The 24603-nt window shown below is 46.6% G+C and overlaps 1 protein-coding gene across 11 annotated transcripts in view; it reads right to left on the bottom strand.

Annotated features, from left to right (window-relative positions):
* SHROOM3 (shroom family member 3) overlaps positions 1-24603 on the bottom strand; it is a 167732-nt gene that overhangs the window by 34697 nt on the left and 108432 nt on the right. For 9 of the 11 annotated variants that reach the window (XM_036337060.1, XM_036337090.1, XM_036337080.1 and 6 more), the window contains 2 exons: positions 10867-10998; positions 2854-5974 (listed from right to left, as the gene is read on the bottom strand). In XM_036337060.1, coding sequence (XP_036192953.1) covers positions 2854-5974; positions 10867-10998 — 3253 coding nt within the window. Of the gene's footprint in view, positions 1-2853; positions 5975-10866; positions 10999-13092; positions 13364-14676; positions 14756-24603 lie in introns of those variants that run through there. The other 2 variants (XM_036337054.1, XM_036337120.1) reach the window with 2 other exon arrangements.

Raw genomic sequence — 24603 nt, 5'->3', positions numbered from 1 at the left:
AGCCAGCACCAGAAGAGACTCCATATTTTGGGTTTAACTCGGGTGGTCTCTACAGCAAGCATGTTGTTATTTAAATGAGGCATGTGGCCTGCCAGCCGCGAGTTTGACATGCTTGCTCTGGGTCACTTAATTTCATGGAGTTCTCTGAAGCTGAGATCAGAAAAATTCTTAAGTCCCCACCAATTCTTAATGATAAAGTTCCTGGGTTTTTTAAAATAAAAGAATGTAACATTTTGAAATAACCACAATAATTATGTGGTGAGACTACTTCTGCTTTGTTTTTAACTAGCTCTACAAATAAGGTATGAAGAAAATGGATCAGATACTGCCATGACCAGGTCCCAGGGCAGGCAAGATCTGGCTGATGGAAGAAGGAACCTCAAGAACAGTCTTGGCACAATTACAATCTGGGGGATGGTAACCTATTTGCAGAATTTGTAGGAGCAAAACAGCACAGATAAAATATTTAATTCTGAAACACTTTCCTCCTCTGGTGTCATAGTCCCCAAATTAAATACTATCTAAATATGGTACTCTATTGAACAGGGTGCCTAAATAACGTTCTGTATTTAGTTGTCTTTCTAGAAAGCCTTTCAAATAATATAAAGTATGTAACTGGGTTTGGAGGAATCTATAGCACCTATGTTTTAGCTCTATTTCCCACTTTACCAGGTTTGAGAAATATTTGTGGAGGGAAGGCAAAATAACATTCGTATCTAACTGCTTCTCCAAGAGAGGATGGTGACATCTAGTGGTGGCTAAAAAAACCAAAACAAAACAAACCAGAAGAGGATCCAGTTTTTGCCTGAACATTCTGTTTTCTTTAAAACATGTGGAGCAAAATGAAGAAAATGTTTGTTCTGTAGCTATGCACTGAATGACTGAAGCCCATCAAACTAGCTGCAACTGCATGTTACATATAAGGATTTAAAAGTGCTTTAGTGCCCTGGCTAGATAGCTCAGTCGGTTAGAGCAGTGGTTGGCAAACTGTGGCTCACGAGCCACATGCGGCTCTTTGGCCCCTTGAGTGTGGCTCTTCCTAAGCCTTAGGAGTACCCTAATTAAGTTAATAACAAGGTACCTACCTATATAGTTTAAATTTTAAAAATTTGGCTCTCAAAAGAAATTTCAATCGTTGTACTGGTGATATTTGGCTCTGTTGACTAATGAGTTTGCCGACCACTGGGTTAGAGCATTGTCCCAATAGCCAAGGTGGCAGGTTTGATCCCCAGTCAGGGCACCTAACAAGAAACAACTAATGAATGCATAAATAAGTGGAACAACAAACCAAAGTTTCTCTCATATCAATAAAAATAAATAAATTTTAAAAAGTGTTTTAGTGGTAGGATGAGGAGTGGAAATTAGCTTAGTTCATTCTGAAGGGGAGGAAAATGGCTAGCGAAGTCTTATAGAGCAGCGGTTCTCAACCTGTGGGTCGCGACCCCTTTGGGGGTCGAACAACACTTTCACAGGGGTTGCCTAAGACCATCGGAAAACACATATAATTACATATTGTTTTTGTGATTAGTCACTATGCTTTAATTATGTTCAATTTGTAACAATGAAATTGGGGGTCACCACAACATGAGGAACTGTATTGAAGGGCCGCCGCATTAGGAAGGTTGAGAACCACTGTTATAGAGGATTGCCTCTATAGATTTGTGTGTGCTTGAGTTTATACTGGAGAGAAAGTATTTCTGAATATTCCTGAACAGGAAATACCTGGGAGGGCACAGTATTTTTGCTCAGAAGGCTGTGTGTATGTGCGTTTCAGAAGCAGTGCTGTAAACATACTTCTTCGGCAGTAATGACTGAATCTTTCTTTGTCTGAAGTTGTTTCCTCCAAATACTGCCTCCCACACACAACCCCCAATCCTTGACTTTTCTGCCAGGAAAAACAGAATTTGAGAGGGGGAATGGAGGGATGGTCTCCTCTGTGCTACCATATATGTGAATTCCTATCTCCTTAGGTAGAAAGGGAGCCATGAGAGAGGCCATTGATAGGCAGTGGAATGTGGAGCTTGAGGAGGGGTTAAGAATTAGGGAAATTCATAGACGCCTGGGAGTAAGAGTGCTCAGGTCTATTTATAGCTCTGCCTGCAATTTCCCCTGGAAAGCACTTCACAATCTTTGCATAGTTTAGAGCCTTTATTAGAAAACCCTTTTATCTGAGAATTGAAATGTCTGGGATTCATTCTCCTTTCTCACCAGGACAGTGCACAGAGCGAGTTCAGATGTGAGTCCGAGAAGCAGGGGTTTGATACGGATAATATACTCTACTGCACAGGACTATTGTGAGGATTAATGAGATAAATGTAAAGCATACTCATCTGAGGGCCTGGGATTCAATAGCCTTTTAAAGTCAATAATTCTATTTTGCAAATGCAGAAGTCCAACAGAAACATAAGAGGGTGCAAAGCTAAAATATTTAAAACCTGAGACAGCCTCTATTCCTTGAATTAAAAAAAAGACAAAAAAGATAATCCCTAACTTTTCCTAACCACACACTCTTGCACTGAGAGGTGAGTGACCTCCTAAAATGAAGTAATTACATATAATATGTATTCTATATATATATACACATACATACACATATACACACGCAAACATAAAGATATCTACGTAAGATTTATGTATCTATTTAAGAAATCTATACAACGACATGAATATCCACATTTATCTGTCTCTGTAAGGCTATCAGATGGGGCACTGAGAAAGAAATGACCTCTTGAAAAGAAAGGCTACTCTTCTGCATGTAAAAGGAGCATTGACGGGGGAAGGAGGGAGTAGAGGAGAAGCAATGCAGCTTCCAGGGCCCAAAGGACGTGCCCAGGGTCTGCTGGCGGCACCTACCTGGAGCTTCTGGTGGGTGGTGGGAGATGACCGTGACCTCACGTGGACAGGGACCGCCAGGAAATCCGAGCGCTCCAGCAGGTCCTCGGCGGACATGGACTTCCCGGCCCTCCCGGCCGCGGCCCCCCAGGAGGAGGGCTCCCCAGGGGTCCTGTCCATCTTCTGGTTGCCGTTTGGCCCGCCGCCGCCGTTAGCTCCACCCAGCAGCTCCCTCTGGGCTGGGTCCCCGCGTCGCCTTTCTCCCAGGAGGCGGCCGCCCGCGAAGGAGCTGCTGCGATCTCGGGCCCCACGCGGGGGCTCCAGCAGGAGCGCGGCCTCCCTGCGGGGCTGCAGGCTGGGCTCCCGCAGGGAACAGAGGCTGGCAGCCGCGGTGAGGCCGGGCTGCAGGTAGGTGCCGGGCGCGCGCTCCTGCAGCCCCGGCTCCGGGAGGCCGCCGCCCGCGGCGGGGCCCGGCCGCTTGCCCGTCTTGCGCTGCACGTAGTCGGCCAGGGCGCTCTGCTGGAACTGCTTCAGCTCCGGCCCCGACAGGCTGAGCGTGGAGCAGGCCTTGCCGTCCCGCTCGAAGATGCGGCGCCGGTCGGCCACCGTGCTCTCCGGGAAACGCAGCGCCGCCCTCTGCGGGCCCAGGGGTGCGGGCTCGGCCTCCTCCGAGACCCCCACCTCGTTCATCTTCTCGGGCTCCGAGTAGGAGCGCTTCTTCTGCTCGGGGTCCAGGCGCCGGCGGGGCCCTCTCCGGGCCACAGGGGGCGCCGGCCGGTCGCCCGTGGCGGGGGTCACGCTGTGCCGCTCCCGTGGGGTGTGTGGGGAGGCGGATACCGGGGCCTCTGGACTCCGCAGCCCCACGTGGGCCGAGGCTGGTCGCGGGCGCCAGGGCCGGGAAGCCCCCGCCGTCCCGGGCTCCAGGTCCCGGCGGCGGAAGGAGGTGGCCCCCAGCACGCGCGTCTGTGCGTCCTTGATGCTGTTCCTGTAGGCGCGGCTGAAGGGGGCGTCCAGCACCGGCGACTCGGGGGTGCCCGGCCTGGGGTCCCGCCACCGGGCCTCCTCCTCGGCCTCGCTGAAGAGCTGGAAGGTGCTCTGGCTGCGGAGCAGCTGGGTGTCCCGCCTCGGGGGCTCGCTGCCTCGGAGCGGGGCGCCCCGGCTGCCGTCGGCACCCCTCTTCACCTGCTGACCACATGGCTGCCAGGAAACTTCTTCCAGCTTCGGGTCCCCGTTTTTGAAGGGGTGCTCCCCGTTGCCTAGGGGTTCCGTGGGCTCGGAAAGGCGGATATTGGCGTTTGTCTCCTGGAAGTCGTTCCTGGAAGTCGGGGCCATCCTGCTGGGCCGGTAGGTGCAGCCATTCACGGAGCTGCCCACACTCGGGGGCCGCTGGCGCCCTTGCTCGCGCTGCTCGATCTTGGAGACCTTCTCCAGCACCGAGCAGTGGGGCTGCCCGTACTGGAAGCCGGGCAGGGCCGAGGTGCTGCTGGAGCTGAGCCGCCTCCGGCCCAGGCTGGACGTCTGCGGGTGTGGCGGGGAGGGCGGCTCCTCCAGCCTTGCGTCCGAAAGGGGGAAAGAGGTCACTGCACTGGCTTTGCCCTCAGGCCCTGGGCAGGGAACCGGCCTGTCCAGATGGCTCCTGTGATCGGGAACCACTTTCCGTCCAGGGCCCTCTGCCTTGGGGCTGCCTCCTACCTCCTGGCTGCTCTGCCTTCTTAGACTCTCGGGAATGTTCTGAAGAGAGGAGAAGGCCGACTTGGTCTTGCCAAAGTTGCTAGACGGGCTCTGGCTTGGGCCTTCTCGCTCCAGCCCCTGCTGGAGGTTGGCATTGTGGTCTTCTTGGGAACCACCCTCCCAAAGCTCGGTGGGCCTGGAGGGTCTCTTGCCGTCGCCCACCTGCCAGGCCTGAGCCTGAGGGGGCTGGATGCGGTGGCAGGTGGGAGCCGGTTTGCTGCTGTGGGGGCTCCTTCTCCCGCTGGGATGTGGGCTGCTGCCCTGGAGAGGTGCGAGGCGCTTCTTCGGGGAGGTGTCCTTCACATTTTCAGGCACCGAAGGGAAATGCACTTTGAGGGGGGCACATCTGACCGGAGTTTCAGGTGTTCTCTCTACTAGGGACAGAGATTCATGCTCTCGGGGTTGACAGAAGGCAAACGCAGCTCTGCTAGATCCATTCTGGTTTCCATTCTCATCAAGGGTAGCTGTCTTGTCACCGGCTCCCGGAGGAGTCGTATAGCCACTCTCCTTGGCCAGGGCAGGGTAGAGCGTGCCGTTGCTACTCGCGGAGGGCTGAGGCACCTGGGCAAAGTGCGGCTCCAGGGATGGTACCGGGTAGATGCCAGTCGGCAGCAGAGGCTGGCCAGGCTGGGCCTTCTGGGGATACTGATGCTTGGACTTCACCGGGGGGCTGCTCTCTGGACTCTTCTCCAGCACAGTATGCAGCTGTTCCTCCACGAAGGGAGCTTTCAGGGCGCCCGCAGAGTTTGCCTGAGGCCGGCAGAACCGTTTCTGGTCAAGGCTAGACCAAGAGCTGGGCCGCTCTCTGTGCCGAAAGGCTGCGTAACTGTCACTCCGAGCGGGGGGCAGCGGTGCGCCCACTTTCGGAGGCAGGTTGTCAATGGCGGTCTCCAAGGAACTGGGACCCTGCTGGCTCCAGGAGGGGGGCGGCCCTCTCCGGCTCCGAGGAACGTGATGCCCTTTGTCATAGCCCTGACTGTCTGTTGAGGCTTGGGCCTCCCTCCCGGGAAGAAGCAGGGCTGACGAGTTCACCTCGTACTCGGCAGAGACGCCCCTCTGGGGGTCATAGACTGTCTTGACATAGCGAATGTCTGCCTGCCTCATCCCGTCCAGGAGGCCACCTTGAGCAGAAGTGTCCATGGAGCCTGACCGCTCCCGGCCCGGGACGCCAGGGGGCGGGTACTCTAGGATGCTGGAGCTGGTGGAGAAGGAGCTGTAAGCCGAGTCTCTCTTGTTATGGAGGTGGCCGAGCTGGTCGATGCTGCTGGTGGACTTGGCAGGGGAAAGAAGGTGGCAGGCGGGGTATCCCCCACTGGGCTCCAGGCTCTCCATGCTCCCCTGGGAGCTGCACTGGTCAGGGCTCCGCCTCAGATAAGCATGGTCATAGTTGGAGAGGTCACTGGTCGAGGAGCTGGAAGGAAGGAAGACAAAGCAGTCAGCACCACTGAGCGGTTACCACTTAGGGTTCAGGCACAGGACGCAGCTTATAAATGTACTCTGGCGCACGATGTTTGGTTTTTGGAAGGGTGGGTGAAAAAAGCCATATTTGGCCTCCCTCTGCCTCCGTGTGCGCCGCTACTAGGAGTAATTGCCCAACACTGTAACCCGTGTGTGCTTCTAATCAATCACCCAGGCTTGCAAGGGGAGGAACGGGGAGCACGGAAGAAGCCATGTAGCCTTCGGGCATAGGCGGCACACTCACGTGACTTGCCATGTGCTGGAAATGACGGTGTGTGCCAAGAAACGAGAGAGGTGGGGAGGAAAGAAGAGAGGAAGAGGAGGAAGAGTGAGTGACACTGAAATTTTGTGTCTCTTGGGGCTATTTGTGGGAAGAAGGGGAAATGCTTAGAGACCAGGCAAGTGAATGGGTGAGGGAGACTGTGCATACATGTATACGTTTTTAGTTAATATCTTTCCTTTTTATGGCATCGAAGGCCTTCCACCCTGGCAACCTTCCTGGAATCTCAATTGTACTGGAGACTATTTGTTTGTGATGAGAAAGCTAAACACACAGCTGAATGAGAGAAATTAGAGTTAGAAAAAGCGGATGGGACAGGGAAGGAGAGGGAAGCTTAATCATGAAGCCCATCACCTATGGGCAACCTCCCAAAGTCCGAGCTCAGCCTCTCATATGCTCAGGAGGTAAGACCTCCTTTGTGAGCTCCTCCTCCAGGTGGTTTTCAGAGCCTCACTGGGGAAGGGGAGATGACTCTCAATCCTGGCACTGCACACCCTAGAAAGCTGCCTCAAAACAAAATTCCTTATAATTAGCGTTAATTATAAACTTAGAATATACTTTACCCAGCATGTTGGGGGCGGGAGGGCATACAGGAAGGAGTAAGTGGTTCAAAAATCAAACAGCAGTCTCCATGGTTCCAATGTCTGTGACTCACGATTCTCTAAAGAAGGGAAAATCACTAGGAGCTCTTGCTTAAGAGTTTCCACTTTTACATGAATAGGCACTTACGCACTATTAAAGTTCATGGAGCTATTATTATATTTCTAGGTCTCATGTAAGTAAATATGGTGTCTTGGTTGATTGAATATGTAATGATGCATAATGGCTAGACTGCTCCAGAGTATATGGCGAGAGTCTAGAATAGCCGTGGGCAAACTACGGCCCGTGGGCCGGATCCGGCCCCTTTGAAATGAATAAAACTAAAAAAAAAAAAAAAGACCGTACCCTTTTATGTAATGATGTTTACTTTGAATTTATATTAGTTCACACAAACACTCCATCCATGCTTTTGTTCCGGCCCTCCGGTCCAGTTTAAGAACCCATTGTGGCCCTCGAGTCAAAAAGTTTGCCCACCCCTGGTCTAGAAGGACCATATTCTGAGTCAAAACTGGTGCTGAAATTCAAGGAAAAGAAAACTATATTTTTAACGACTAACCTTAAGAATGTAACTTTTCTTTAAAAAAAAAAATGTTTTTATGTTTTTAGAGAGAGAGGAAAACATTGGCCAGCTGCCTCCTGCAGGCACCCTACTTGGGATCAAACCTGCCACCTGAGCTTGTGTCCTGACCGGGAATCAAACGGGACCTACAGGTTCATGGGATCACGCTGAACCACTGAGCCAGTCCAGCCGAGCCAAGGTGGCACTCTGAATAGTGGGTAAGAAGAACCTGGAATGAAGGTCTTCAGTCCTACACAGAGAGCCTTACCCTCAAGATGAATGTGTCAAAGTTCTTACTGTGGTCTGGCTACCTCATTTTCTATTGCTTTCCTTCTTGCTCACAGCACTTCAGCATGATGGCTTCCTTACTAACTCAAATCCGTGAAATATAGCCCATCTCAGGTCTCAATGGCCTTTGTACTCACTGTCCCCACCACATAAAATGCTCCTTACCTGGCTCACTCCTTCCTTTATTTGTCTCTGCATCAGAGAACATCTGGAACTCACTATCTAAAGAACACATCTTCTCTCCTTACTCCCTGTAACTCTGCTTTATTTTCTTCATAGCACTTATCATACTTGACATGTTGCACTCTCTATTTTTTGTGCTAAAAAAGTATTTTCTAAGTACTTAAAACATAGCAAAAAGCACAAAACAAGTGTATGAAAAGATCTAAAGTGTGTTTACCGAAGATTAATTCCTTAGCTATCAAATAAATATGTTTTGAAAATACTGGGCTAAATAAGTTAAACAATTTTATTTACTGCAAGGCTTCCGAGTCTTCAATAAACTATTGTTCATGGAATGTTCTGAAAGGAAAATACACTAAGCAGTGTTATCTGAACTTGTTTGACCCTAGAAACTTTTTCCAAAGGGCATGTAATGGGTTATTATTCCATGGAACACATCTTGGGAAACAAATAAGTATTATAGGGTGGGGGGCTTTTTATGTCTCATTCAGCTGAAACAGAGTGAGTACTCAGTATGTATGCTTGAATGAACAAATCAATGGATACTGGAGTATTTTGATACTGTTATTTTATCCACTTGTGAGGGGATTGGACTAAGAGACTTGTTTAAAATGCTTTTATTGATTTCAGGGAGAGGAAGAGATAGAAACATTGATCAGAGAGAAACATCAATTGGCTGCCTTCTTTACACCCCTTACTGGGGATGGAGCTTGCAACCTGGGCATGTGCCCTGATCGGGAATCGAACCGGTGACCTCCTGTATGGGACATGCTCAACCAAGTGAGCCGCGCCAGCTGGGCTGGACTTTTCAAGGTCTCTTCTAATGTACTTTAATAATTTGGGACCATTGCGTGAGATTTCTGTAGGACAGCAAAAGGACAGTGACAGAAGTCTGACAGAGAGCAGCAGAAATACAATTTCAGTGAAATCCAAGCCAGTTTGCAGACAGTTAAGTCTTCAGTCTCTTTGTATTTCTCCCTCCTTCTCTCCTCACGCCTGCTTCTCCCCCTTCCTTGAGCTCCTTCATTCTCCTGCTTCTTAATGAGAAGCAGATGCATACACTTAGGACTGAGATTGGGTTTCTGGAACTAAAGGAAGGCTGTCAGAGGGACGCTGACAGATTGATTCAGCACATGAGACCACTAGATGCCACTGTGCTCCTCAGAAAGGCACCTGGAGCGCTCCTCCAGGACAGCGGCCACTGTCAGACCCTCTGAGCAGAACTCAGTGTTGGGATGAAGCCTCTGCCAGAGCAGCAAGCCCGAGACATGGAATGACACGAATCATGGATGATCTGTGCTGGGGTAGCAGAGAATCCACACGTCCGTCACAATGTGGTAATCTGAGCTTTCCTTTCTCCCTTTGTACCCCACACAGTGCTTCTGGGATGACAGTCACATGTCAGGGGAAGCAGGGTGGTAGATACAGTAAGGGCAGATCCACCTGCCTAAACCCCTCCGGAGGGTGGGATGGGGAGGAGGAAACAGATGGAGAAGCGCAGCTTTCAGAGTATTGCATCTCCACCATTCTCCCGAGGCCGCCTGGAGCTCCATAGTCACTGTAAGCAGCTGTTCTAAGCACTGGTTGCAGTAGTCCTATCTCTGCCTTTGGGCCGGCATGTTTTTTAGGTTGCAGTGTGATTTCAGATTCAGGGGCCTCTTAAAGTTAGGGGTTAGGAGGCTCCAAAGAGCCCACTGTTTAGGGCAATCGGTCAATACACACTTGCATTTTATAAGTGCGTGCTGTGCTGGGTTATGCCATTAACTTTGAAGTTCATCCCCAGGTTTCACTGTGCCTCGGATAAGTCTTCAGCCTCATTATTATAACTAATTGTCATCAGGAACTACACTAAATGCTGTACATGTTATTTTGTTTAATCTTCACTATGGTCCATTGAGAGATACAGTATAAATTTCATTTTATAGATGAGGAAACCAAGATCAAAGAGGTTACACAACTTGCTCAGGCTCACGCAGTAGGTGAAGTTGGGATTTAAGCCTACGTCTGACTTAGCATTATGCTGTCCCTCCTCCACACTGTTAGCCCCAAACATCTAACCTTCTGAAGGCCTTTCAACCCTGCATGCCCAACAAGCAAAACCATTGTGGGGGGTGGGGCTCTGTTCTCTGAGCACAGATGGCTCAGATGGAGAGAATGAATCCCATCCGGGTTATCGGGAGAGACTCGGGAGAGTGGGTGTTGGAAACAAGGAGGGTAACCAGGAAATTACCTCTTCCTACGGCCTGAAGTCTTCCCTAATATGCTGGGAGCCATGTCCACCAGTACTAGGTCTAAGATTTGGTTCTTCATTTGACCAGACACAAGTGCTAAGGATTCTGAGTCCTGTCCTTGCCAAATGCATAGCCAGCATCATTAGTTAAATAATCATTCCAGAAGCCGTCCTCCACTCCCCCACATCAGAACTTGCATCTCATGTCTATGTAGGAACCATATTCTCTTGACCCTCCAATCTCCCTCCTATTACCCTTATCCAACCCTTCCAAAAAGTGTTCAATCACCAGAGCCTGGCTTCCTGGGATCAGAAGATGAATTCCAGTCTGTGTGGGTTCCAAGTCTGTAAAAATGCAGGGGAATCCTAACTTAGCAGAAAGGACATTAAGTGAGGGAAGAAGTATGTCAGTATTTCTAGTGTAACGAGAAATGTCTGAGAATCAACAGACCCAATAAATATCTCAAATAAATAGCCAGAGCTCAAAATAATGCTGTCCTTGCTTCACACCACCCTGGCCAAGGAGATCAAGATGAGTGGTACACAGGATAGGAATTTTAAGAGGATGAGGAAGGTATTGGGGAGACGGATTTAATACTCAGGATAAATGGAAGAAAGTGTTCTCAAAGCAGAAAAAAAATGTTCTTCCGGGGAACAGGACATTTGAAGGAAAGAAACCCCTGGGTCTCAGCTTTGGCCACTTACCTGGAATGGTAGCTTTGGGGCCAAGGAGTGCCAATCGTGCCCTGAGATATTTGCATCATGCTGGCATTGGGTTGGTTCTCCTCAATTTTTGTTGAATGCCAAGAGTGTGGTCGGCCTGCAGGTTCGCTGCGCCTGGGGAGACATAGGAAAGGGACCCCCAATATCAGCAGCATTCTCAGCCGAGTCTCTTCACCAATGTGATTTATGCTTTTGGAAAAAGAATGGTCTCCTTTTCCTCAGAGATTTTAAAAAAATCAAATAAATAGCAGAAAATAGATTTTACTGCTTATTTATCTTACCATTGTTATTCTTTGCTTTTTAATATTTTAATTTTCATTTTGACAAAATTTCAAACTAATATAAAAATGTAGTAAACTTAGTATGAAGAATTCCCACGTAAACCCTAGTGCACTGTTGGTAAGAATGCAAATTAGAACAGCACTAGGGAGAACAGTATGGAGGCTCTTCAGATAATTAAAGTTAGAACTACCTAGCAACCCACTTCTGGGTATATATCCAAGGAAATTGAAATCAGGATCTCATAGAGATAGCTGTACTCCCATGTTCATTGCAGCATTATTCATGATAACCAAGGCATGGAAACAACCTAAGTGCCCATCAACAAATGAATGGATTTTTAAAAAAAGTGGTACTATATATATTCAATGGATTACTATCCAGCCATGAGAAAGAAGAAAATCCTGCCATTTGCAACAAATTGAATGGACCTGGAGGGCATTATGCTAAGTGAAATAAACCAGAGAAAGATAAATACTGTATGGTATCTCTTATATGTGAAATCTAAAGAAGTCCATCTCAGAGTGGTGGTGACCAGGGGTAAAGCACACAAAGCTGCTTTGGTCTTTCATGGCCTCGGCTTATCAATATATAAAGACAGGAGGAATAATTCTTTCCCAGCTCCCAAAGATAACGCTTCCTGGGGACTTCGAAGTCCTGTCATATAGCCTGAGGCTGGCTAAATGCTATTATGTTAATTTCTTAGTAAGAACTACATAAAACCAGCGGCTACCTTGGTGGCAACACTGCTCCAAGTTACATAAACAGTATAAACAAGACACTCTCCAACATAGCTTCTCATTTTGAAAGTCAATGACTTCAACTTCTAAACATCCTGCCCTTATAACACCAAGATTGGACGAAGCCAATGGGAAAAAGTGGGTGTCCCTCACTGAAGAATGGATTTGGAAGGAGGATTACACTTCTATAGAAGGTCAGAGTCCGGAGAGTGGCTGTGCTTTATTTTTGGCAGAAAAGTGAGGTGAGTGATCAGGCATTTATTTCATGCTGAAAAGTTCTGACATGTAAGACGGTAGGGGAATTTTTCTGCAGTTTAGAAACACTTAGCAGATCCAGGAATCCACTCTGATATGTTGCAGGTAAAGCTGTATGTCCACATATTACTCTTCTATGAAAAAATAAATTGACTTCTGTAATATAAACGAGAAATCATTCCCCTGGTGCCAATAAAACTTCACGTGCTAAGTACATCAGAATAACACCAGCCCAGTGTTAGGAGACATAGGTGCTCACTCTGCCACATGACCCAGTGTAAGTCGCTTCTCCACCAGAAGCCTTTGTTCCTCTAAAAAATGAAGACATTAATCAAAGAGGCCGGGTTAACCCCATTTTAATCAGAAGTAACATCTAAGATGCGTTAAGAAAGACACTGAAGGACTTGCCAAGAGAGATAATGATTTCAAAAAACTACATATATTTCAACTCTCTGAAGAAAGGTTATGGTGATATTTTGTGTGACACAAGGGATATAGACACATGAGATTTTCAGCAGTCACTAAATATTTATTGAACTGAAGGAGCCTAAACTCTTAACCACTCTGAGTTTCCTCATCAGTAAAAGTCAGATTATAACAATCTATTTATAGTGGGGGTTTTTGTGAGATTAAAAATGAAATCATATACTTGACCTATAGTAAGAGCTCCATAAATGTTGAGAATAATTATCCTCAGTTACTCACTATGATTGAGCTGATGAAGACTAGAGCAGCTAGGGTGACAAGTCAGTCGGAGAGAAGTCAATCAGAGAGATCTACAATGTAGGACTGAAAGGGGAGAAAGAAGCTGGGTGAAGAGAAGAGAGGGGGATGGGCAGGGACTATTGATGGAGGTGAATCAGCCAGCTCTGAGCCCCCGGTAAGATCATGAATAACTATGTGTAACGATGGCAGAGGCTGGTCTAAGACTCACTGTGCTCGAAGCCTGAGGGACCCTGGCCATGCTTGTGAGGCAGGGAGCTGTCGGGCAGTGGCTGTGACATCTCGTCAGGGAGGTGATCGCAGGCCAAGAGGGAACAGACCCTGCTCACCTGGAAACCAGGAAAGAACTGAAGGAAGTAGTGGCATAGCTGAGCTAAAGAGAGGAAACAGGGTGCAAAACCAACAGACCAACAATGAAAGCGAATATATTACAATTTTTTCTGTGTCCTGCCCCCATAACTGTAATCCTCATAACAGGTTCCAGGTAACCCAGACCTCAGGTTCAGCACTGCCCCAAAGTTGAATTAGTCCTGTTCTCTGGGGGAGACTCAGGGAGCTCTGGTTAATGGCTCCGTGTCTTAGCAGTTTGGCATTCTTGCTGTGAGCCCTTGGATGCCCGCTCTTCAGAAACTAGGTTCTTCAACCAGTTTCTCAAAGCTGGCCACCTCCCTGGAACCCCAGCTCCACGCTGACTTAGATTCCCGCTTTATCCAGTTCCATCCAGTGTTTGAAATCCCTCTTGGTGCTCCAAGCCTCTCTGGCCCAGATCACAGGACCCAAGTCTCAGAATCAGGGTTCAAACCCATTTATGAATGACTTCAAATGCTCAATTAATGTGACTAGTTATTTACACAGTGAAAAACCCAGGACTTAATGAAAAAATGATGCCTCTTTTTCATGAGGCACCTGGTGACATTTCATGTGGGTCCAAAGGGTCCAAAACACATAGGAGAAAGGACACACTGCCACCTTCCCGCCCCGTGTTCAGCAGGACCCTCTCTGTAGCAGGCGGCTAGGCCTGCGACTAGGAACTGGCCTTGAGGAGCTGACGGACAGATGCAGGTGAAGAGTCTCCCAGCCTCGCACCTGAGCGTGATGACACTGAGGGGGCTCTTCGGCGTCATCCCCCAACGGTATCTCCACGCACAGCTAACAGACTGGGGCCGAGCAGCTCTTCCCTCCCAAGGGAAAGGGACAGGCCCTGACACATTCCACAAGCGCTACAAAACGAAGATCCCTTTTCCGTCGTGGAGATGAAGGGTAACGTTTGCTGAGCTCCAGCAGTTCCCCAGAAGCCCTCTGGTCTGAAATCTCAAAGGAGAGAAGCCAAGAGGTGCCCAGACTTTGTTATCAGGTGTTACTCCTCCTTCAGGAGGATCAGGCCCTTTGCTGAAAGTCCTGAATCAGTCTGAAGTGTAAGGAGAGACTGTGCACAGCACAAGGAAGGCGAATGGAGCAGTTTCACCAAGTTCTAGGCCAGTGATGGCGAACCTATGACACGCGTGTCAGAGGTGACACGCGAACTCATTTTTTTGGTGATTTTCCTTTGTTAAATGGCATTTAAATATATAAAATAAATATCAAAAATATAAGTCTTTGTTTTACTATGGTTGCAAATATCAAAAAATTTCTATATGTGACACGGCACCAGAATTAAGTTAGGGTTTTTCAAAAAGCTGACACGCCGAGCTCAAAAGGTTCGCCATCACTGTTCTAGGCCAAGTGAAGAAAATTTCTTCGTGCTTTGAAGACAATAGCAAGGTTTTCTTTTACATGTAAGCTACCCAGATGTTACCTCAGTTTCCTTTCCATTCGTTCAGGGGACATCTATATGACATGTAGACTTTCTGTATGTCAGCCACTCTACCGGCACTGAAGATACAAGGAATAATAAAGTACCATCAGACCCAAACAATTCACAGGATAATAGAAGGAATAACCAAGTAAACCACTGGAACACAATGTGATTGGTTCTGTAAGAGAGACCTGAGCAAGATGCTCAGTGAACACAGAGAGGGTGGTACTAACACTGTGGGGTTAGGTCAAGAAGCCTCACTTTGAACTAAATCACAAGATTTCTCCAGGTGGAAGGTGGCCGGGGGGGGGGGGGGGGGGGGCAGGGAGGGCATCCAGATAGAAGAAATGGCAGGACAAATGCATAGAAATGTGCAGGCACACAGTACATGCAGAAGCAGCGATGATGACTAAGGGGAAGAGCAAGCAGCAGGAGGTGTAGGAGGGGGCAGACCTTAACATGCCTCAGAGCAGGGGTGAGGAACCTATTTTCTGCCAAGGGCCATTTGGATATTTGTAACATCATTCCAGGGCCATACGAAGTTATCAACTTAAAATTAGCCTGCTGTGTTTGGTCGAACATTTAATTAACTCACCCCTAGTGTGTTGGCAGGGCCAGGCCAAATGATTTTGAGGGCCTTATATGGCCCAAGGGCCGGACATTCCCACCCCTACTTTAGAGGGTTTGGACAGTATCCCCTGGAAATGGAAGTCACCGATAACACTGGCCAGGGAGGGCATGTTCAAATTTGAGTTCCAGGAAGATATTGCCAATTACAAGGAGGATAAACTTGAGAGAGACACGACTGGCAGCTATTATATTGGCGAGGGTGAGATAATGAGGGCTGGGCACCAAGGCAATGGCAATGAACTTGAAAAGATAACAGATCTCAAAGCCACTGAGGAGGCAAAATGCCCACCCAGCCTAGTGACCACATGGATGTAGGTGGTGTAGAACAGAGTATAGTCAAGGAGGAAGGACGGCCTTTATGCTTCTAGAATGATAGTATTATTAACCTAGATAAAGAGCTATTAGATGGGGGGAGGGAAGGGTGTAGAGAGAGGGAGGAGGAAGACAGAGCGGGGATATTGACCAGCTCACTCTGGGGCATGCGAATGTCAGGTGCCTTTGCTGTGGTCAGTGGAGGTACACAGTACACAGTAGGGTCTTAAGGACTGAAGTCCGAGCTGCATATAGAAATTTAGGAGTCACAAAACAAAAGGTCTTTGAGAAAAGATATGCTGCTTGGGGAGAATGCACAGGGAGACAAAGGAAGTAGTTTAAGGGCGGGTCTCTGAGAACTATGACAATTTAGGGGAAGGGGAAAGGGGGAAAATCCCCGAAAGGAATAGCCAGAGAAGTAGGAGGTAAACTAGAAGAGTTCAGGGAGTTTCACAGACTCCTAGCGGGGAGAACGAGGAGGAGGAATTGTCAACACCTCCAGCTGCTACGGAGAGGAGAGACCGATGAGGTACATGCAGGTCCACTGGATGTGACAACTAGTGAGCCTCTGCATTGGAAAGATGGGCAGAGCCTGAGGAGGGCTAAGAAGTGAATGAGAGAGAAGATGGAGACAGCAAAGCCATTTAAAAACACACACTTGGCTCTGAAGGAAAGACGGTGGCAACCAGAAGACTAGGGGGCCGGGGAGTGAAAAGGTTTTGTCCTAGATGTTTGGTTGTAAACAATGAGAAGTATGAGCAAGCTTATGAGACAGAGTGAACACACGCGCAGCTGAAGGTACAGGACAAAGAGAGGATGACAGTCCTTGGGGCTCATGAGGAAGGAAGGAGGAAGGGCTGGCACACACGGGAGGTAGAGGGTATAATCTTCTGTGGGACTAAAGCCAGTCCCACTGAGATGAGAAGCAAGGAGCAGGTAAGACATTGATGCTCACAGCACGGAAGGGAGGACACCGGAAGGGACTTCACATCCAATGCCCTCTATTCCATGATGAAGCCGAGAAGAGAGGAAAGTGAGGCGGATGCTACGGTGGGTTGGGGCTCAAGGGACAAAGTAAATGAGGACTAGAAGAGATGAAACTGATTAGAGATATTTAAAAGAATAGCGACTAAGATACAGCTTCTGCCCTTAAGGAGCTTACATTCTGGTAGGGAGGACAAATGAAGCAGTTCCTATAGAAAATAATAAATCATAAAGAAATAGTTCCTACTAAAGATAAAACAAGTGCCCAAGACATGCAATGCCAAGACAGGAAACCAACTTAGGAAGTTGGTAACTGCCTTGGGGTGGGGTGTATCAGGTTTCATCACAGGTTTAATACATTAACAACAGTGATTTTGAAACAAATAAAAAAGTCCTAACACCCCCTCCCCCCCCAACAAAACAAAAAACAACAACACCCTTTCTTTTGGCCACAGAACATATGTTGAGAAAAGGCTTCAGAGATAAATCTTTGTTTTATAAGACTCTTCCAAATGTACAGTTAAGTGATGAAATGAAAGAAACAATGAAAAAGATGATCTAAATATAGCCCACCTCTCCTGCTTGCTAGGGGGAGTATAAATGGGTACTGAATAAAGAGCAGTTTGGCACAACCTAACAAAACAAAACAAAAAAGTGTTTTTAATAACACGTCTATCAAATGCAAAACCACCTAAATGTTCATCAGTTGCAGACAGTTAACTCAGTGTGGTACATCCATATATGGGATATTTATGTGACTATTAAAAAAGTGGGATAGCTCTCTATATATTGATAAGGAAATATCTCTAAAATGTATGGTTAAATCACAACAATGAGGTAAAGAACTTGTGTTCAGTACTCCAAAGTATGTGGGGAAAACATACATAATCACCTATATGTTTATTAATGTAAAGAATATTTCTGGGCTCTGGCCGGTAGTTCAGTTGGTCAGAACATCATCCTGATATGCCAAGGCTGAGGGTTCAATTCCTGGTCAGGGCATATTCAAGAATCAATCAATAAATGCATAAATAAGTGGAATATATTGATGCTTCTCTCCCTCCCTCCCTCCTTCTCTATCCCTTCCTCTCTCTCTCTAAAATCAACTTTTAAAAAAGAATATTTCTGTAAGAATACTTGAGAAATTAGAAACAATTACTGCCTCTGGGGAAGAAAACTTATTTTTCACTATATTTCCTTTTGTAACTTAAGGAATTTATATTCTGGTAGGGAGACCATGTACTAGTACATGTAATATGTATTAAAAAGCAAAGTACTTTTCAAATAGCCTCTCATTTTAAAAATATACTTCATGTATTCTGAGATACCCAAAAAGTTCAAACAGCTGTTTACAGACTTTTTCAATGATGCAAATAACTTAATAAGCATTCCTGAAGAGCACAGCATGCTTTTTACATTTTGGGATCACTTTGATCTGTATGAAGATAAGGAAATATTTTTTAAAAGTACGTGACATCATGAGTCAGAAGACAATTTAATTTTTAATTTGAGCAACCTAAGTTTTGTGTGTGGGCGTAATTCAAACAAAGCCCTTTTGTTGCATTCCCAACCACAGACAAGGAAGCTTTACTGCGTGGGATGGGTAGGCTGGTGGAACTGGAACTAGCAAGTGACACAATGTCCTTCTTCAGTGATTTTTGTCCTAATATAGAGAGATTCAGGAATGCAAAGCATATTTCTGAGAAATCTACAATAAAACAGTTTGGGTATTTCAAGCAGTATTCACTGATCACCCACTATGTGCCTTCTACTTGATGAATTATTATTGAAGTTCCAGGAGGTCACAGATGATCTCAAGGAGTCCATAGTTTTGTTGGGGAGTCTTAGACACACACACACAAATACTAAACAGAATCAGAGTATTACTCATTCAAAAATATTTGAGTGACTACTAAGTATTAAGCACCATGCTAGGCACTTGATCTTTATATGATACAGGACTACTAATGAGAAAATTAGGTAAATAGGAGATTAAGCAACTTGTCCAGTCACAAGAATAGTGGGAACCAGAGCTGATATTTAAATGCAGACACCGATTCCCAAAGTCTGTGCTCTTACCTTTTAAGCAATGAGCATTATAAGGAGGTGGGGTGGGCAGAGTAGGAAGATGGGCAGTAAGCAAGAAAGCAAATAAACAGGGTATTTTAATGTAGTTACAAGGGCTCTGAAGGAAATAAAACTGGGTAATATGGGGTTGTAATTAAGAGTACTGCTTTGGGTTAGGGACAGCCTCTTTGAGAGATTGCATTTGAGCCCAAGATGTAAATGATAAGAAATGGTCAACCATGCAAAGAGCTATGGGCAGATAATTTAACACAGAAGGCACAATGAATGCTAAAGCCTTCAGGCGGGAATGAATTTGGGGTTTGCAAGAAGCAGGACAGCGTGGCTGAAGCCTCGTGAGTGAAGAGCAGATGGTGGGACAAGTCATCAGATCATCTTGGGCCATGGAGGTGAGGGAGGCATTTAGGATACAAATGCTAAAAAGCTGGTGCTGCTGGTGATCAAGAATGGGGTCTGCAGTTAGCCAAAAGGCTTGGTAGGAGCGTGGGATTCAATGACCTTGAAGGGTTAGTATGCTCTGGATAAATGGAGACAGTGACAACCATGAATTGGAAAATAAAAAACTCTAAGAGCTGGAGTTAATTTTTTTTTTTGATGTTGTTATTTGATAAGCTGCTTTGCCTGAGACTTTGGGCTCTTCTGAGAGCACTATTATTGAACCATGCCAGTTATCAGTTGGGCATGAGTCAAATTTCTAAGGATACAAAATGTACTCAACTATCAGTACTACCAAAAATGAAGTATTTCCTAATGCATGTACTAACCCACACCTGACACCTCATTGCCCAGCCATCATTGGTTTTGTGCACAATCTACACTAATAAAAGACAAACATGCAAATTGACCATATGTTCACTACGCCTTAAGCCACACCCACCAGCCAATCAGAGCGACTGTATGCAAATTAACCCAACCAAGATAGCAACCGGCAGCCACGGAGCTGGAGCAAGCAGGAGGCTTGGCTGTCCCAATGATAGAGGAAGCCAAGCTTCCTGCCTGCCGCGCCAACTCTGAGCTCCACTGAAAGCAACGAAGTTTCAATTATAGAAGGTAAATAAACCCCAGATGCTTGCTTTCAGCTGGCGTGGCCATGGAGCTGGAGCGAGCAGGAGACTTAGGTGCCCCTAGTGATGGAGGAAGCCAAGCTTCCCTCCCGCCTGCCCTGGCCGGCTCTGAGCTCCTCTCAAGGCTACAAAATTTCAATTATAGAAGGTAAATAAATCCCAGAATCAAAAAAAAAAAGAAAGGAGAGGCTGGGAGCTTCTGTCAATTGGGGGGGGGGGGGGCGCGGCTTGGCCAGCCTGAAAACGGCCCTCAGCACCCAGACAGGCCAGGCACCCCAGTGGGGACCCCCACCCTGAAGGGGGTGTGACCAGCCTGCAAACACCCATCAGCCCCTCACCCAGGCTGGCCAGGCACCCCAGCAGGACCCCCACCCTGATCCGGTACACCCTTCAGGGCAAACCAGCCAGCCCCCACTCATGCACCAGGCCTCTATCCTATATAATAAAAGGGTAATATGCAAACTGACCCTAAGAGCAGAACAACTGGGAATGACTGGTCACTATGACACACTGACCACCAGGGGGCAGATGCTCAATGCAGGAGCTGTCCCCTCATGGTCAGTGCACTCCCACAGGGGGAGCTCTGCTCAGCCACAAGCCAGGCTGACGGCTGCCAGTACAGCGGTAGTGGTGGGAGCCTCTCCCACCTCCTCAGCAGCGCTAAGGATGTTAGACTGCAGATTAGGCCTGCTCCCCACTGGCAAGTGGACATCCCCTGAGGGCTCCTGGGCTGCCAGAGGGATGTCTGATTGCCAGCTTAGGCCCAATCCCCCTGGGGAGCGGGCCTGAGCCAGCAGGTGGTCATCCCCTGAGGCGTCCCAGACTGCGAGAGGGCACAGGCTGGGCTGAGGGACCCCTCCCCCGAGTGCACAAATTTTTGTGCACCGGGCCTCTAGTCCTATATAATAAAAGAGAAACATGTAAACTGACCATCCCTCTGCTACACTCACCAGCCAATCAACAGCAAGTATGCAAATTAACCTGACAAAGATGGCGGATTAATTTGCATACACAGGTGCCGGGCATAGAGCAGAGTGGGAGAGTTGGCGGCGGCTTAGGGGGATGTGGCTCCCTTGGTCACTCCCAGCAGCATGGGGAGCACCAGGAATTCTGGGAATAGTTCTGATGGCAGCCCCAAGACCGGAAGCGGAAGCCCAGAGCACTGGGAGCACCAGGAATGCTGGGAATCATAGTTCTGGTGGCAGACAGCTCTCCTAGACACTAGAGCAGCGGTTCTCAACCTGTGGGTCACAACCCCTTTGGGGGTTGAACGACACTTTCACAGGGGTTGCCTAAATACATCCTGCATATCAGATATTTACATTACAATTCATAACAGTAGCAAAATTACAGTTATGAAGTAGCAATGAAAATAATTTTATGGTTGGGGGTCACCACAACATGAGGAACTGTATTAAAGGGTCACTGCATTAGGAAGGTTGAGAACCGCTGCACTAGAGCAAAGTGAGCCTGGAGCAAGTTACTGTTGTGGTGGGGGATAGAGGGAAAGCAAAGGTGAGAGACATAAGTAAAATCAGAGTGTCTAGGAAAAATTAAAGGGAAGATATCCTAAAACTTCCAGGAAATCTCCACCAATGAAGCAAAGAAAAATAAATGCCTCTATTATTTTGTGAGCAACAAACCAAACTGGGTTGGGGGTCTCAGACAATTTGCTCATATGATTGCAAAGACGGACAGAAACTCCTGGATTGGAGAGGGCTCCCCTGAGGGCTCCCAGATTGGAGAGGGTGCAGGTCTGGCTGAGGGACCCCACATCCCCCAGTGCACGAATGTCATGCACCGGGCCTCTAGTGGTATAATAGAAAGCAAAGTCCACCCTGACAAGGTTCTAGTTTAACCCCTTCTCTCAAACAAAGAAAACAAGAAAATACAATATATCCTGTAAATTCTGTTACTTAAGGATCTTTTTGAGTGTTGCTACTATTTCCCCCCTATTTTTCCTTATCCATTTTTAAAATTATCAAATATTTCACAAACATATAAATGTATTCAGGTTAATATAAAGAACATCTTTGTGCTGATCACCAAAATTGATCAAATCTTAATATTTTCCCGATATTTACTTCTGGTATTTTTTTGATTGATTTAATTCACAAACTTAAAAGCCACTGAGCATTTCCTAGCTCCTCCCCGAATTTCTCCTGTCCCCTACAGGTAACCACTGTGGCTAATTTCCTATCTATCTTCTCCAATGTTTTCTGATGCAAATTCAATCAAATATGAACATATAATCTTATTTTACCCCTTTCACAAAAGGAACTAAATGTGGTGTAACACCCTTGTTTTTTAAGAACTTAACAATACATACTGTCGAACATTCTATCTCAGTACTTACAAAGCTTCCTCACATCTTTTTTTCCATTTAGCTGCCTCATGGTATCCTATCTACTGTGTGCATATATCATGTTCATTTAACCAGACCCTTTTTGTAGATGCTTTCTGATGTCTAGTGTTTTGCTATTGCAAATAATGCTTCAATGAATAACCATGTCCATACACTGTCTTCTATTTATGCTAACATATCTGCAGAAACTCCTAGAAGTGGAATTGCTGGCTCGAAGTAAAATGAACTTGCAATTTTGATAATTATTTGTAAACTGGAGGCCTGGTGCACAAAATTCATGCACAGGTAGGGTCTCTAGGCCTGGCCAGTGATCAGGGCCAATCGGGGCCTTCTGGCTGCTAGCCAGGGCCTCTCTTCTCTGGCTGCCAGCTGCCAGCTGGGGCCTTACTTCATTCCATGCCACCCCCTGGTGGTCAGCACATGTCACAGCGAGTGATCGGTCTCCCGGTTGAACTCCAGTGGGGAAAATTTGCACATTAGGCTTTTATATATATAGATGGCCCCTTTCACACTTTAAATAGGAAACAAACTCAATATCAACAATTAAATGTCACTTTACAGGTAATTTGGGTAAGATTATAATTACATCTTTGTTAGTATAGAAGAATATCTGATTCCTATTTGAACAACAATGACTTTTTGGCATTGCCTGTTTAGAGGAAAATGATAGGCCCTAAATACTGATGATGATGATAATATACAGCAATTGAAAACTATGTGCAAGTCAAATTACACTGAGCTGCACTCATAACATTGTTTCATTGCAGATCCAGAAGGAACTCTGGAATAAAAGCCATCCCATAGAAAAATCTGAGATATGTTTTCTACAGGTTCAGGGGAAACAGAAAAGCTCTAAAGAATTTTTAAAGAGTTGAAAAAGCCTATCACCTCCCCTCGCCCCCCTCCCCCCCCAAAACAGTTGTAACTGTCAGTTACAGTTGTTACAGTTGTAACACATAGTTGGCAAAGACATTGTTTTGAGAAATCCTTTTGCTCTTTACAGCACCCCTCACCTTAATTTCTATGGCTTCTGAGGCTATACTGCAGATTTTTTGGATTCACAGAAAAATCTAACAAGCAAACTCTTTCAAGGCTTTTATAATTACCTCAATAATATATCTGTGTCTTTAAAAAGTGGCTCAGCCCTAGCCAGTTTGGCTCAGTAGATAGAGCATTGGCCTGTGGACTGAAGGGTCCCAGGTTTGATTCTGGTCAAGGGCATATGCCTGGGTTGTGGGCTTGATCCCCAGTGTGGGGCATGCAGGAGGCAGCCAGTCAATGATTCTCTCTCATCATTGATGTTTCTATCTCTCCCTCTCCCTTCCTCTCTGAAATACAAATATATTTTTTAAAAAGTGGCTCAGTGGGTAGAGAAGTATGCATTAGGTAATATAATCCCATAGCAACACACAGTTCTTTCTGGAGAGTTCTTTTTAAATGTCACATCCCAATAATGTGCCCTGGGGACTTGTGACTTTGACAATGGACTCACAAGGAAGAGTGAAGTCTGCTACCAGCATAAGACTCTAACATCTAAAATCAGCATAAAAGTTAAAACAAAAAAACCAACCCCACACCTTTTCTATTAAGATACTTTACCCCATTCCTCCATACCTGTCCCAACGTTCTTTCACTATTTATTTCCTTACCATCTTCCATTCTGAAATATTATTTAAAGATTAAACTTCATTGATAACCACACCAAACTATTACTGTGAAAGAGAAGGACCAGCAATGGGGGTGTGTGTCTTACTTCATCACCAGAGGCTGATGATGTTGAAATGTTCTTTTTCTCAATATTCCCCTTTCAACCCTCCTCCCCTCAACTCTGCCACACACAGGGACAGTCAGCTCTCCTTCCCACACGTCAGCGTTTGCATGTAAGTCATGGCAGAAGTTAATACCCACACTGTAATGCCTTTGATCTATAACAGCATTTGTCTTTGTCTTTCACTGACTTTCAAACTCCATTACGACAGAACAGCACAGTGTAAATGAATAGCGTCAACGCCATCAATAAATAACTTTGTGTTCTCAACTCTCAGATTGGAGCCAGGCATTTTATATGTTGGAGGAAAGAGGGGATTGGCTTCTGCTGATTTCTTCAGGTATCAGATATTATGATTTTAGAATATTTTCTCTACTACTTCTCTGTGCCATCGAATATGTCTCGAGAGAGCTTGGACAGGAGAAATCACTTCCCTGTTGGCTTATTACCTTTCCCACACAGACACATACATGCAGACACCCATAAATCTTCTGGATCTCAGAAAGGGTCAGTCAGAGAGTTGCAGAGAAACTAGAAATATTGTGTGTGCCCCTGAATCACTGCCTTTTTTTAAAGGTAAAGGTGCTCTGGGTCCCTCCAGAGGACCCCTGTTGGACAAATGGGGCGTGGCTCAGCAGGGCACTGCAAAAGGTGTGCATGGCTCTGCCCTTCCACTTAGTGGGCTGTGGGGCTGAGGGAACCCTACGCTGGCTGCAAAC

Source organism: Myotis myotis, unplaced genomic scaffold (assembly GCF_014108235.1).
Source record: "Myotis myotis isolate mMyoMyo1 unplaced genomic scaffold, mMyoMyo1.p scaffold_m19_p_1, whole genome shotgun sequence".
NCBI lineage: Eukaryota > Metazoa > Chordata > Mammalia > Chiroptera > Vespertilionidae > Myotis > Myotis myotis.
This window is presented reverse-complemented; position numbering and strand designations above follow the sequence as displayed.